Here is a 14,262-nt window from a genome sequence, read left to right on the forward strand (position 1 = left end):
ACACACACACACAGACACGCGCACACACGTGCACACGCACACGAAATAAAACAATATTATTCTTGTTAACGATTTTTATTGCAGGTCTCAAAAAAAACAACAATATTAATGTTTATAAACAATAACTGGGTAACAACAGTAATTACAAAGTGAGTTCATCAAAAGGGGCGGAGCTTTCTGAGTGACATCATCATTGACCGGGGGAAAAAAATTGTGTGTGTGGAAACAGGGTGTGTGGACTAAACAGCAACAACAACAACAATAACATCAGCAACAACAATAACAACAACATCAGTGAGTGTGTTCCAGTCTCTACGTCTGATTCCCTGTGCACTAACTAGTGTGGAAAAATAGTACACTACATGTAGTACACTACCTGAGCAGTGTTAGGGAGCTAGCTAAAGATGCAGCAGTTACAACAAAGCTTTGCCTGTTACCATGACAACTGAGCACGGCTGCATCCCAATCCGCATAAGTAGTACACTAAATACTACGCCGACAGCTGGCCCCTCTCTCATCCCAAACAGCACTAAACAGTGACTCTAAATAGTATGCTAGTATGGGATTTGTGACACAGCCGCCCTGGCCAAGAACTTCGCAATCAGTAAGCTCACTAACGCTCCGTACCGAATCAGACATAGTGGAGAACAGTTTTGACGTGCTATTTAGTGCATCTGTATATGATTTGGGACACAGCCATTTGCTGTGGATGAGGAACTGAGCCCTACACACTCAGCTAGTGAACACTCTATGCTCTGGTATCTCTGGTGCTATTCTATTTAGTAGAGTAGTATGAGATTTGGGACACAGCCCGTGACTGTGTGGAATAAACAGTGGTGTGTGCTCCAGTCCATGGGCTGCGTCCCAAACCACCGTACCAGTGCGTTAACATGTCGGCACTACAGTGTGTGGTGTGGTAATTCGGGACGCAGCCAAAAGCCACTAGCAAGTGGAGAATGAATAGCTGGTTAGCTAAAAATGCTATTTTGCCACATTATTAGGTACGGGTGCAGTGTGATTTGGGACACTGCCTGCTCCGTGTAAAGCCGTGCTGGGATTTGAACTCATAACCTTCTGGTCACTAATACAGACCTTTAACCACAGCGTTAATCTGTAATTAACACAGACTGACCTCATCACGCTCACCTGCTGGGGTAAAGTCAGATTCCGAGAAAATTATATCCTGATAAATGTTTAAACTCGGCTTACTGAGTCGTGTTTCAGGTTTAATATTGAACAACTTTCTTCTCTTTAATCTGCGGAGAGGAGTTTCAGCCGCAGGCAGGAGGTAGAGAGACGCAGGACACGTCAGACATCACACCAATCATCTGGAGCTCATTTACATACAAATGAATATTCATGAGAGCGGTGGGTTTTCCTGCAGCCAGAGAAATGAAAAGAAAACTTTATAAAGTAAATCCAAGATTAAACACAGACTCCGAGTCCTGCGTCTCCACACTCCAACCTTCCACGCCGGATCTCTCACTGACATTACGCTGAACATCGCTGGAAATGAAAGATTCGAGGAAGAAAAGAAGAACTCGCTCTTTTGTTTTTATGAGAAATAAAAGAAAAAGGCTTTTGATGATGAACGTGCCCTGCGTCTGAGTTACGAGGTTACGCTGAAACAGTTTCTCTCTGCAGCTGTTGCCTTTTCAGCCAATCGTGACCTGAAACGTGGACAGTTTACACTCGGACTGGACTGCGGCTGCTTTACACCACACCTCCGCTCGTTTGCATAGAAACAACAAAACCTCAATCTGATTGGTCTGCTGTCGATGATGTCGTTATCTCAGCTCCGTCACTCATCCCCTTTCTAATTCGGATTGGGACACAGCCGGATGTAGGGATCTCTAATGTGCTAATGTGAATGTGAACCGGTCCAGCACTAAGTGAGGCTAATTCGGATTGGAACACAGCCGGATAAATAGAGTAACAGGGGTCAAAAGGTCTTTCCCTCCTTCTCCCTCCTTTTTATCTTATTCGGGTTGGGTAACGGCCTAATCTAGGGAAAGGGTCAAAGGTCACACTGTCACTTGCTAATGTGAATGTAGCGTCGTATCTGTGTCGCCTGGTCCAGCACAGAGGGTGTGAGCTAGTGAAGCGAATCTGGATTAGGACACAGCCTAAAGTAGGGAAGGTCACTCAGGGGTCAACAGGTTACTCGGGGGTCAGCGGGGTGCCTGAGGCTGGGTGACCTCTGACCCCCGACTGGCCAGACGGCTCAGGATGCTGCGCTCCGACATCTGCAGTCGCACGGCAACCGGCGGTATCCGGGCGATGGTCGCTGGGAGACGAGTGACATCAGCCTTCATGTCGCTAAGCAACTCCTCCAACTGTTTAAGTACTGAGAGACAGACAGGTGAAGAGAAAGACTGCAGGTGAGGTCACATGATCAGGCTTGTATTTAAAGTGTGTAGTGTAGAGTGTGTAGTGTAGTGTATAGTGTGTGTGTAGTGTAGAGTGTGTAGTGTAGTGTGTTTGTGTAGTGTGTGTGTGTAGAGTGTAGCGTGTGTGTGTGTGTGTGTGTGTGGAGTGTGTGTATAGTGTGTGTATAGTGTGTTTGTGTAGTGTGTGTGTAGAGTGTAGCGTGTGTGTGTGTGTGTGTGTGTATAGTGTGTAGTGTAGTGTGTATAGTGTGTGTATAGTGTGTAGTGTAGTGTGTAGTGTGTGTGTGTGTAGAGTGTGTGTATATAGTGTGTACCTTTGTGCAGTACAGCATTAGCAGGTTTATTTCCCATCATGCTCTCTTTGCTCAGGTGTAGTGTAGTGTGTGTGTGTGTGTGTGTGTGTGTAGTGTGTGTGTGTGTATAGTGTGTGTATAGTGTGTAGAGTGTGTAGAGTGTGTGTGTGTGTGTGTATAGTGTGTACCTTTGTGCAGTACAGCATTAGCAGGTTTATTTCCCATCATGCTCTCTTTGCTCAGGTGTAGTGTGTGTGTGTGTGTGTGTAGAGTGTGTAGTGTAGTGTGTAGCGTGTGTGTAGTGTGTGTGTGTGTGTAGCGTGTGTGTGTATAGTGTGTAGTGTAGTGTGTAGAGTGTGTAGTGTAGTGTGTGTGTATATAGTGTGTACCTTTGTGCAGTACAGCATTAGCAGGTTTATTTCCCATCATGCTCTCTTTGCTCAGGTGTAGTGTGTGTGTGTGTGTGTGTGTGTAGAGTGTGTAGTGTAGTGTGTAGCGTGTGTGTAGTGTGTGTGTGTGTGTAGCGTGTGTAGTGTATAGTGTGTAGTGTAGTGTGTAGTGTGTGTGTGTAGAGTGTAGTGTAGTGTGTGTGTGTGTGTGTGTGTGTCTGTGTGTGTGTGTGTGTGTGTGTGTAGAGTGTGTGTGTGTGTGTAGCGTGTGTGTGTATAGTGTGTAGTGTAGTGTGTAGTGTGTGTGTGTAGAGTGTGTGTATAGTGTGTACCTTTGTGCAGTACAGCATTAGCAGGTTTATTTCCCATCATGCTCTCTTTGCTCAGGTGTAGTGTGTGTGTGTGTGTGTGTAGAGTGTGTAGCGTGTGTGTAGTGTGTGTGTGTGTAGCGTGTGTGTGTATAGTGTGTAGTGTAGTGTGTAGTGTGTGTGTGTAGAGTGTGTGTATATAGTGTGTACCTTTGTGCAGTACAGCATTAGCAGGTTTATTTCCCATCATGCTCTCTTTGCTCAGGTGTAGTGTGTGTGTGTGTGTGTGTAGAGTGTGTAGCGTGTGTGTAGTGTGTGTGTGTGTAGCGTGTGTGTGTATAGTGTGTAGTGTAGTGTGTAGTGTGTGTGTGTAGAGTGTGTGTATATAGTGTGTACCTTTGTGCAGTACAGCATTAGCAGGTTTATTTCCCATCATGCTCTCTTTGCTCAGGTGTAGTGTGTGTGTGTGTGTGTGTAGAGTGTGTAGCGTGTGTGTAGTGTGTGTGTGTGTAGCGTGTGTGTGTATAGTGTGTAGTGTAGTGTGTAGTGTGTGTGTGTAGAGTGTGTATATAGTGTGTACCTTTGTGCAGTACAGCATTAGCAGGTTTATTTCCCATCATGCTCTCTTTGCTCAGGTGTAGTGTGTGTGTGTGTGTGTGTAGAGTGTGTAGCGTGTGTGTGTGTGTGTAGCGTGTGTGTGTATAGTGTGTAGTGTAGTGTGTAGTGTGTGTGTGTAGAGTGTGTATATAGTGTGTACCTTTGTGCAGTACAGCATTAGCAGGTTTATTTCCCATCATGCTCTCTTTGCTCAGGTGTAGTGTGTGTGTGTGTGTGTGTAGAGTGTGTAGTGTAGTGTGTAGCGTGTGTGTGTGTGTAGCGTGTGTGTGTATAGTGTGTAGTGTAGTGTGTAGTGTGTGTGTGTAGAGTGTGTAGCGTGTGTGTAGTGTGTGTGTGTGTGTAGCGTGTGTGTGTATAGTGTGTAGTGTAGTGTGTAGTGTGTGTGTGTAGAGTGTGTGTATAGTGTGTACCTTTGTGCAGTACAGCATTAGCAGGTTTATTTCCCATCATGCTCTCTTTGCTCAGGTGTAGTGTGTGTGTGTGTGTGTGTAGAGTGTGTAGCGTGTGTGTAGTGTGTGTGTGTGTGTAGCGTGTGTGTGTATAGTGTGTAGTGTAGTGTGTAGTGTGTGTGTGTAGAGTGTGTATATAGTGTGTACCTTTGTGCAGTACAGCATTAGCAGGTTTATTTCCCATCATGCTCTCTTTGCTCAGGTGTAGTGTGTGTGTGTGTGTGTGTAGAGTGTGTAGCGTGTGTGTAGTGTGTGTGTGTGTGTAGCGTGTGTGTATAGTGTGTAGTGTAGTGTGTAGTGTGTGTGTGTAGAGTGTGTATATAGTGTGTACCTTTGTGCAGTACAGCATTAGCAGGTTTATTTCCCATCATGCTCTCTTTGCTCAGGTGTAGTGTGTGTGTGTGTGTGTGTAGAGTGTGTAGTGTAGTGTGTAGCGTGTGTGTGTGTGTAGCGTGTGTGTGTATAGTGTGTAGTGTAGTGTGTAGTGTGTGTGTGTAGAGTGTGTAGCGTGTGTGTAGTGTGTGTGTGTGTGTAGCGTGTGTGTGTATAGTGTGTAGTGTAGTGTGTAGTGTGTGTGTGTAGAGTGTGTGTATAGTGTGTACCTTTGTGCAGTACAGCATTAGCAGGTTTATTTCCCATCATGCTCTCTTTGCTCAGGTGTAGTGTGTGTGTGTGTGTGTGTAGAGTGTGTAGTGTAGTGTGTAGCGTGTGTGTGTGTGTAGCGTGTGTGTGTATAGTGTGTAGTGTAGTGTGTAGTGTGTGTGTGTAGAGTGTGTAGCGTGTGTGTAGTGTGTGTGTGTGTGTAGCGTGTGTGTGTATAGTGTGTAGTGTAGTGTGTAGTGTGTGTGTGTAGAGTGTGTGTATAGTGTGTACCTTTGTGCAGTACAGCATTAGCAGGTTTATTTCCCATCATGCTCTCTTTGCTCAGGTGTAGTGTGTGTGTGTGTGTGTGTAGAGTGTGTAGCGTGTGTGTAGTGTGTGTGTGTGTGTAGCGTGTGTGTGTATAGTGTGTAGTGTAGTGTGTAGTGTGTGTGTGTAGAGTGTGTATATAGTGTGTACCTTTGTGCAGTACAGCATTAGCAGGTTTATTTCCCATCATGCTCTCTTTGCTCAGGTGTAGTGTGTGTGTGTGTGTGTGTAGAGTGTGTAGCGTGTGTGTAGTGTGTGTGTGTGTAGCGTGTGTGTGTATAGTGTGTAGTGTAGTGTGTAGTGTGTGTGTGTAGAGTGTGTGTATATAGTGTGTACCTTTGTGCAGTACAGCATTAGCAGGTTTATTTCCCATCATGCTCTCTTTGCTCAGGTGTAGTGTGTGTGTGTGTGTGTGTAGAGTGTGTAGCGTGTGTGTAGTGTGTGTGTGTGTGTAGCGTGTGTGTGTATAGTGTGTAGTGTAGTGTGTAGTGTGTGTGTGTAGAGTGTGTGTATACAGTGTGTACCTTTGTGCAGTACAGCATTAGCAGGTTTATTTCCCATCATGCTCTCTTTGCTCAGGTGTTGGTGCGACTCGGCTAAACACTCCACCTCACTGAAGCGCGTGTTCAGGGCCATGGAAGGGTGAGACGGGTCCTCGCTCATGTTCAGATACGCAGCTCTGCGCAACTGCTCCTCTATCACCAACGCCTGCTCCAACAGCTACACACACACGCACACACACACACACACACGCACGCACGCACACACGCACGCACGCACGCACACACACACACACACACACACACACACAGACACACACACACACACACACACACACACACACACACACAGGGTGAGACAGGCAGAGAGACAGACACCTGCATAAATAGCATGTGCTTAAAGGAGTTATTTATCTGTTTATGTGTAAGTGTGTGTGTGTGTGTGTGTGTGTGTGTGTGTGTGTGTGTGTGTGTGTACCTTGAACCTGCGAGCGAGGAATTTGTTTTTGATCTCCAGGAAGTTCCCTCGGCTCATCTCCCCTTTAAAGGGCTGATTGAGGATGGAGAAACGCGGGTCGTTCTGAACGTCCTGCCAGCGGGCGTAGCCGTGTCTGACATCACAGGGTCAAAGGTCAACATGCACACAGACTGTGTAGTGACAGTCGTAGCAGTGTGTCTCGGGTTTATATGTATTGTGTATTGTGATAAAACAAAACAATTTAGGACCAAGACAAAATGGCCGACATTTGAATAAAAGTTATTCCTATCTCCAAAATCACTCCCTATTCCCTATTCCCTATACACTATTCCCTATTCGCTATTCCCTATTCACTATACACTATTCCCTATTCACTATTCCCTATTCACTATACACTATTCCCTATACACTATTCCCTATACACTATTCCCTATTCGCTATTCCCTATTCGCTATACACTATTCCCTATACACTACTCCCTATTCCCTATACACTATTCGCTATACACTATTCCCTATTCGCTATACACTATTCCCTATTCATTATTCCCTATACACTACTCCCTATTCCCTATTCACTATACACTATTCCCTATTCCCTATACACTATTCCCTATACACTATTCCCTATTCCCTATACACTATTCCCTATACACTATTCCCTATTCCCTATACACTATTCCCTATTCATTATTCACTATTCCCTATACACTATTCCCTATTCCCTATACACTATTCCCTATACACTATTCCCTATACACTATTCCCTATTCATTATTCCCTATTCATTATTCCCTATACACTACTCCCTATTCCCTATTCCCTATACACTATTCCCTATTCCCTATACACTATTCCCTATACACTATTCCCTATACACTATTCCCTATTCATTATTCCCTATTCCCTATACACTATTCCCTATTCCCTATACACTATTCCCTATTCATTATTCCCTATACACTACTCCCTATTCACTATTCCCTATTCGCTATACACTATTCCCTATTCCCTATACACTATTCCCTATTCGCTATACACTATTCCCTATTCGCTATACACTATTCCCTTTTCCCTATATACTATTCCCTATTCCCTATACACTATTCCCTATTCGCTATACACTATTCCCTATTCCCTATATACTATTCCCTATTCGCTATACACTATTCCCTATTCCCTATATACTATTCCCTATACACTATTCCCTATTCCCTATACACTATTCCCTATACACTATTCCCTATTCCCTATTCGCTATACACTATTCCCTATTCCCTATACACTATTCCCTATTCGCTATACACTATTCCCTATTCCCTATTCACTATTCCCTATATACTATTCCCTATACACTATTCCCTATTCCCTATATACTATTCCCTATATACTATTCCCTATACACTATTCCCTATTCCCTATACACTATTCCCTATTCCCTATACACTATTCCCTATTCCCTATATACTATTCCCTATTCCCTATACACTATTCCCTATTCCCTATACACTATTCCCTATTCCCTATTCCCTATACACTATTCCCTATTCACTATCCCCTATACACTATTCCCTATATACTATTCCCTATTCCCTATATACTATTCCCTATTCGCTATACACTATTCCCTATACACTATTCCCTATTCACCATATAGTGCACATAGCAGAGTGACCCTCACACCCATAGCACTCTACAGACTCTGTAGTGAACAGGGAAAATTCTTTTAAACACCTCAACTGTGTACGACTGGGAACAGAGCCAAAATGGCCGACATTTTAGCATGGACTATAACCAGGTGTGATTTAGTGCATTTGGGATGGAGCCAAAATGGCAGACATTCTAGTAAGCATTTTCTGTTACACTCTATACATTATTATGAATTACAGCATTTGAGACAGAGCCATAACTATAAATTGGGTATAAATTCGATCGTTTGGGACAGAACAATAATGCCTGACGTTCTACTAAGTACTTTAATTGCACAGTATATGATTTAGACCAATTGGGACGGAGCCGAAATGGCCAACATTCTAGTGAGCACTTTAATGTGGTATGAAATACAGCATTTGGGACAGAGCAACAATGGCCGACATCCTAGTAAGTACTTTTATGAGCATGTTCACTGAATATGATTTAGAGCATTTGGGACAGAGCCAAAATGGCCGACGTTCTATCATGCTCATTAATAAGGACTTTAATTGGGTATGAAATAGAGCATCTATCTTTCCAACTTTCCAGTAAGCACTTTAATGGAGTATGATTTAGGGCATTTGAGACACAGCCAAAATGGCTGATACTCTAATAAGAACTTTAACTGAATATGAATTGAAGCGTTTGGGATGGTCTGAATAAACTTTATTTAAACCTTCACTGGGACAGTCACGTCAGTGTGAGGATACTGTATGATGCCGGCCAGGAGCCAGTAGTCATGGCGACGGTGCCAAATATCGTACGTCTTCTTAGTGACTGTGGCGGCTCTCTCCTCGTTCTGCCACAGAGAGTGGAGCTCTACACACACACACACACACACACACAAAATCATTATCAAATACACACACAAACACACTCAGAGGTCATCATCAAACACACACACACACACACAACCTGTGAATCCTCCATCAGCGATGTTGAACATGAATCTCTGTTTAACGTGTTTCTTCTTCTCCTCACTGTCCACTCCTCCGTCCTCTCCGTTCATCCGAGACTCCTCCGCTCTCACACCATCCTTCTCCTCCTTCACCTCTACACACAGAGACAGAGAGAGAAACTGCTCATCCTGTTAGAACAGAAAGAGAGCAGCGCTCTGGCTGCACAGTACATCTCTGCTGTAGGGACAATCAGTGACACACTCACTGTCTCACACTGGAGTGTAATAATGGTGTGTGTGTGTGTGTGTGTGTGTGTGTGTGTGTGTGTATGTATGTGTGTGTGTTTATGGGTGTGTGTATGAACCTCTCTTCTCCTCTCCTGTTGGGTTGCTGTCCGTTTTCTCACTCTTCTCCTCACGGCACTCTTCTACAACACACACACACACACACACCATTATTACACTCCAGTCTGAGAGAAAGACAGACAGTAGAGAGAGAGACAGACAGACAGACAGACAGACAGGTAGATGACTGTCTATCAATATATCTCTCTATACAGACACATACGCAGGTAGACAGACAGCAGAACCCTCTCTGACCTTTGAGCTGAGCAGAATCTAAGGTGCTGGCGACCTCTGACCTCTCCCCTTTGATCTCTTCATTTTTTAGAGAACATGTGCTCTCCTCTTTTTCTCCTTCCTTCTCTTTCTCTTTTTCTCCCGCTGCGTGCTTCGTCCCTCCATCCTTCTCCAGGGAGGACGATGCGCTCTCTCCCTCCATCTCCTGTCCTGTTCCTGTCTTCTCCGGACTCGGGGGGGTCTCTCCATCATCAGGAATCTCAATCACCTGAGAGACAGACAGACAGACAGCAGGTTACAGACAGACAGACAGAGAGACAGACAGACAGACAGCAGGTTACAGACAGACAGACAGAGAGACAGACAGACAGACAGCAGGTTACAGACAGACAGACAGAGAGACAGACAGACAGACAGCAGGTTACAGACAGACAGACAGACAGACAGACAGCAGGTTACAGAGAGACAGACAGACAGCGGGTTACAGACAGACAGACAGACAGCAGGTTACAGACAGACAGACAGCAGGTTACAGACAGACAGAAAGCAGGTTACAGACAGACAGACAGACAGAGAGACAGAGAGACAGACAGACAGCGGGTTACAGAGAGACAGACAGACAGACAGACAGACAGAGAGACAGACAGAGAGACAGACAGACAGCAGGTTACAGAGAGACAGACAGACAGCGAGTCACAGAGAGACAGACAGACAGCAGGTTTCAGACAGACAGAGAGAGAGACAGACAGACAGACAGACAGCGAGTCACAGACAGACAGACAGACAGAGAGACAGACAGACAGCAAGTCACAGACAGACAGACAGACAGCAGGTTTCAGACAGACAGACAGAGAGACAGACAGACAGACAGACAGCGAGTCACAGACAGACAGACAGACAGACAGAGAGACAGACAGACAGACAGACAGACAGCAAGTCACAGACAGACAGACAGACAGACAGACAGACAGACAGAGAGACAGACAGAGAGACAGACAGACAGCAAGTCACAGACAGACAGACAGACAGCAGGTTTCAGACAGACAGACAGAGAGACAGACAGACAGACAGACAGCGAGTCACAGACAGACAGACAGACAGACAGAGAGACAGACAGACAGACAGACAGACAGCAAGTCACAGACAGACAGACAGACAGACAGACAGACAGACAGACAGACAGACAGCAAGTCACAGACAGACAGACAGACAGCAGGTTTCAGACAGACAGACAGAGAGACAGACAGACAGACAGACAGCAGGTCACAGGCAGAAGTAGGCATAGAGACAGACAGATGTCTGGAGGTCAGTACCTCATCGTCCTGCACGCGGGTGCTCCGTCTGTCCTTCTCTCCCTCTCCCTCCATCCTGTCCTCCATCTCTCGTTCTGACTCCTCCCCTCTGGACAGCTCCTCTGATCGGGGAGAGGCGGAGTTTAGTGAAAATTAGCTACATTATCGTAAATGTGCTACAGAGCAGATGTACTAATAATCACTTCATAACTTTACTGAATAAGGTTAGCCTAATTTTACTGTGAGGCTAGTCTTACATTCGCTCAATATTAGCATGAGGTTAGCATGAGGTAGCACCTGGTGCAGGTGTGTTGGGTTGTGTGTCTCCAGGTGTTCCAGTAGAGGGTGTTTTGGGGTCGTCTCCCATGGCAGCAGCAGCTGCTCTTTTATTCTCCTCAATCTCCTTCATCCATGGCATTGACCACTGACCGTTCACGTGCTCAAACTCCTGAACCTGCAGGACAGGACCAATCACACGCCAGTCACTACACCAGCAACCAATCACACGCCAGTCACTACACCAGCAACCAATCACACACCAGTCACTACACCAAGCAACCAATCACACACCAGTCACTACACCAAGCAACCAATCACACGCCAGTCACTACACCAAGCAACCAATCACACGCCAGTCACTACACCAGCAACCAATCACACGCCAGTCACTACACCAGCAACCAATCACACGCCAGTCACTACACCAGCAACCAATCACACACCAGTCACTACACCAAGCAACCAATCACACGCCAGTCACTACACCAGCAACCAATCACACACCAGTCACTACGCCAAGCAACCAATCACACGCCAGTCACTACGCCAAGCAACCAATCACACGCCAGTCACTACACCAGCAACCAATCACACGCCAGTCACTACACCAGCAACCAATCACACACCAGTCACTACACCAGCAACCAATCACACGCCAGCAACCAATCACACGCCAGTCACTACACTTCACAATGCACTTTCACTCGCACCTTCTTCCGGATCAGTGACATCACACCAATGCGGGTAAGGACGTGTTGCCGTGACAACCCTTCTCGAGGAACTCCATCAGCGAAGGTCTCTGCACCGTCAGCACCCGGTTCACACAGGTGACGCATGAACAGAGAGACATACGCCCTGAGAGAGACAGAGAGAGAGAGAGAGAGAGAGAGAGAGAGAGAGAGCATACACCATGAGAGAGACAGAGAGAGAGACAGAGAGAGAGACAGAGAGAGACAGAGAGAGAGAGAGAGAGAGAGAGAGAGACAGAGAGAGACACAGACAGAGAGAGAGAGACATACGCCCTGAGAGAGACAGAGAAAGAGACATACAGTTTCTGTGTATCTGTCTGTTTTTCTTTCCATCCCTCCTTCAGTCCACCTCTCCTGGTCTGTCTATCTGCCCATCCACCCTCCATCTCTCTGTCTGTCTGTCTGTCCATCTCTCTGTCTGTCTGTCCATCTCTCTGTCTGTCTGTTAAGAGCACCTCCCACACCCACATACTTGAACTCTTTCTCAGATTTGCCCCTCAGGTCTCGGACGAGCCACTGTGTGGTGAAAGCGTCCTGTGGAGGCATCCCATAACGCATCACTGCATTCAGGAAGGCCTTCCTCTGACGGGAGTTAAAACCCAACACCTGCAGGAAGAGCGAGAGAGAGAGAGAGAGAGAGAGAGACAGAGACAGAGAGAGAGAGAGAGAGAGAGAGAGAGGAATGAGTAAGTAATAGTGTAGTAGTAATAATAATAATAATAATTATCATAATAATAAGCAAAGGAGACCTCAATGTTCCCGCCCACTCTGGCCAGCAGGGGGGGCAGCGGCTTCTCTTTATCATTCCTCAGACCTTTACGACTCGGTCTGCGGTTGTTCGCTACAGAGAGAGAGACAGATAGATAGAGAGAGACAGAGAGAGAGAGAGAGAGAGAGAGAGAGAGACAGACAGGTTACTGATTCATTGCCTGTCTCTCACAGTGTGTCTGTGGATTATAACAGATAAAATCAGGACAGTCAGAGAAACACACACACACACACACACACACACACACACACACCTCCCACATTTCACACATCTACCTTCAGAGCGCTCGTCAAAGTCCTCATCTCCCTCCTCCGACGCCACGGAGTAATCTGATTGGTTGTCAGACTGGTCATCATGCCAATCTGCTTGGAGGTAAAAAATAAATCTAATTATTTACAGCATTACGGTAATTATCAGAAAAATCAGTCTCTCTCTCACACACACACACACACACACGTGCGCGTGCGGACGTTAAGAGCAGTGTGAATACAGCGGACAGTGTGTTTTACCTCGTTCCTCCTGTGAGCAGTCGTTGTAGTTGACAGGTTTGCGAGGTCTCTTGCCTTTCCCCAGGTGACTGGCCAACACCTCCTGCTGCTGCTCGTAATGATGACGCAGTAACTTCTCCCAGTAATCCGGATCCACACTCTCCTCCTGCTTAATGATCTCCCTGTCCACCTCCTCCTACACACACGCGCGCACACACACGAACGCGCACACACACACACGAACATGCACACACGCACACACACGAACGCGCACACACGCACACACACGCACGCGCACACAATATACAATAAATATATTTTAGTAATATTACTATAAATTATCATTTAATATGCAATAGAACTACACACATGCATAGGAAACACTAAGCTAATATAAACTCCTCACACACACACACACACTCACCTCGTCTTCCTCGTCTTTAACCACGTACTGGGCCACTTTAAACGAGCTCAGGTACTCGTTCATGCTCTGCAGCTCCGTGTCGTCAGTGGCGTCCTGGTTTCGGTCCAACAGTTTATCAATGGCTTTATCGTCATAGTGAATCACGCTGCTGTCCTCCTCCTTATTATCACCTGGAACAGGTACGCCATTAACACCGAACAACCAATCAGCTCACTGGACAGTTTATAAACCTGTTATATACCTTCAAGGGGCTGAAGTGTTTCTCACTCAACCTTAAACTGGCCGTTGTTCTATTAAAAATGATATTGTTTAGTTAGGATTAACAGACTCGTTTATTCCTCCTCACCTTCTCCAGGGTCGTCTTTAAACAGCTCCTCAGTGCCAAATTTTAAAATGTCGTCCAGTTCCTGTTTGGACATGGAGCCCGCCTTTGAGCCCAAACCGGGACGAACCACTAAGTGAGTCAGCATCATCTTCTTCTTCGCCACCTGCACTCAGAAACACACACACACACACACATACACACACACACACCACCATCCTGCTGTAAGTAAATCACTCAGAGTCATTTCCAAATGAAAGTAAATCACTCAGAGTCATTTCCAAATGAAAGTAAATCACTCAGAGTCATTTCCAAATGAAAGTGAATCACTCAAGGAGTCATTTCCAAATGAAAGTGAATCACTCAAGGAGTCATTTCCAAATGAAAGTGAATCACTCAAGGAGTCATTTCCAAATGAAAGTGAATCACTGACCTGG

The 14,262-nt window shown here is 45.7% G+C and overlaps 1 protein-coding gene across 2 annotated transcripts in view; it reads right to left on the reverse strand.

The window, feature by feature from the left end:
- Positions 1-56: 56 nt before the first annotated feature.
- The window catches only part of chd4b (chromodomain helicase DNA binding protein 4b), a 19,847-nt gene continuing 5,641 nt past the window's right edge, over positions 57-14,262 (reverse strand). The window contains exons 13-29 of one of the 2 annotated variants that reach the window (XM_053239323.1): positions 14,259-14,262; positions 13,850-13,991; positions 13,504-13,673; positions 13,101-13,275; positions 12,867-12,953; positions 12,572-12,663; positions 12,295-12,428; positions 11,784-11,928; positions 11,092-11,248; positions 10,816-10,916; positions 9,524-9,770; positions 9,289-9,351; positions 8,941-9,078; positions 8,736-8,844; positions 6,335-6,467; positions 5,881-6,076; positions 57-2,347 (exon numbers count right to left, since the gene is read on the reverse strand). The exon at positions 14,259-14,262 is cut by the window's right edge and continues 89 nt beyond it. In XM_053239323.1, the coding sequence (XP_053095298.1) occupies positions 2,172-2,347; positions 5,881-6,076; positions 6,335-6,467; positions 8,736-8,844; positions 8,941-9,078; positions 9,289-9,351; positions 9,524-9,770; positions 10,816-10,916; positions 11,092-11,248; positions 11,784-11,928; positions 12,295-12,428; positions 12,572-12,663; positions 12,867-12,953; positions 13,101-13,275; positions 13,504-13,673; positions 13,850-13,991; positions 14,259-14,262 (2,269 nt within the window). In that variant the 3' untranslated portion in view covers positions 57-2,171. Of the gene's footprint in view, positions 2,348-5,880; positions 6,077-6,334; positions 6,468-8,735; positions 8,845-8,940; positions 9,079-9,288; positions 9,352-9,523; positions 9,771-10,815; positions 10,917-11,091; positions 11,249-11,783; positions 11,929-12,294; positions 12,429-12,571; positions 12,664-12,866; positions 12,957-13,100; positions 13,276-13,503; positions 13,674-13,849; positions 13,992-14,258 lie in introns of both variants that reach the window. The other variant, XM_053239303.1, reaches the window with a different exon arrangement.

The sequence above is a fragment of the Pangasianodon hypophthalmus genome, chromosome 1 (genome assembly GCF_027358585.1).
Source record: "Pangasianodon hypophthalmus isolate fPanHyp1 chromosome 1, fPanHyp1.pri, whole genome shotgun sequence".
NCBI classification, from domain to species: Eukaryota; Metazoa; Chordata; class Actinopteri; order Siluriformes; family Pangasiidae; genus Pangasianodon; species Pangasianodon hypophthalmus.